The 624-nt window shown below is 37.3% G+C and overlaps 1 protein-coding gene across 1 annotated transcript; it reads right to left on the reverse strand.

Annotated features, from left to right (window-relative positions):
• Positions 1–368: 368 nt before the first annotated feature.
• Positions 369–593, reverse strand: LOC106512666 (cyclin-dependent kinase 19; the record flags this gene model as incomplete). Its single annotated transcript, XM_014001236.1, is given in 2 exon segments — positions 369–441; positions 524–593. Coding segments are annotated over 2 exon segments (143 nt in total), but the record flags the coding sequence as incomplete, so codon positions are not given.
• Between the last annotated feature and the right edge of the window lie 31 nt (positions 594–624).

Consider the following 624-nt stretch of genomic DNA (forward strand, 5'->3'; position numbering starts at 1 on the left):
ATATAATTGTTACAAATAAAATGAATAAATTTCTAAATAAAAAAATAAAACATTGCAGAACAAGATATGAGCTGAAAAACATATGGAAGAAAAAAATGTTCTAATAAATAATGTGAATGCTTTATAAGTTCATTAATTATGCTTTATAAGTATTCACACCATAAACTTGTGCCAGTTACAAAATGTTTGGTGTTTAAACCTCAAGAACATCACAGAGGAGATATCAACCAGAAACTCAGACTGGTGCATTTCTACCAAACAATCCATCATCGTTCTGATGTGTGAAAACAACATAAATTATGGAGTAAGTTTCTGGGAACTGACTCATTGTTCATTAAAGTGATGAGAACATAAATATGTCCACTCACCAACAGGAAAACCTTGCTGTCAGGTTTCACTTTGTGCTTCTCCATGTACTTGATCAAGCTGCTGTTTGCGTACCTGTAGGGACGAGAAGAAGATTTTTATACCTGATGTTGTGTGAAAAAGTTCTGATGGTCGGAACGACCCGGCTCCCACTCACGTTGTCCTCCTGAAGTCTTTCTGCAGCGTGGGGTACTCAGGCATCTTCCTGATGTCCTCCCAGTCCTTATCTGCACACACACACACACACACACACACACA

The sequence above is a fragment of the Austrofundulus limnaeus genome, unplaced genomic scaffold (assembly GCF_001266775.1).
Source record: "Austrofundulus limnaeus strain Quisiro unplaced genomic scaffold, Austrofundulus_limnaeus-1.0 Scaffold9926, whole genome shotgun sequence".
Lineage (NCBI taxonomy): Eukaryota > Metazoa > Chordata > Actinopteri > Cyprinodontiformes > Rivulidae > Austrofundulus > Austrofundulus limnaeus.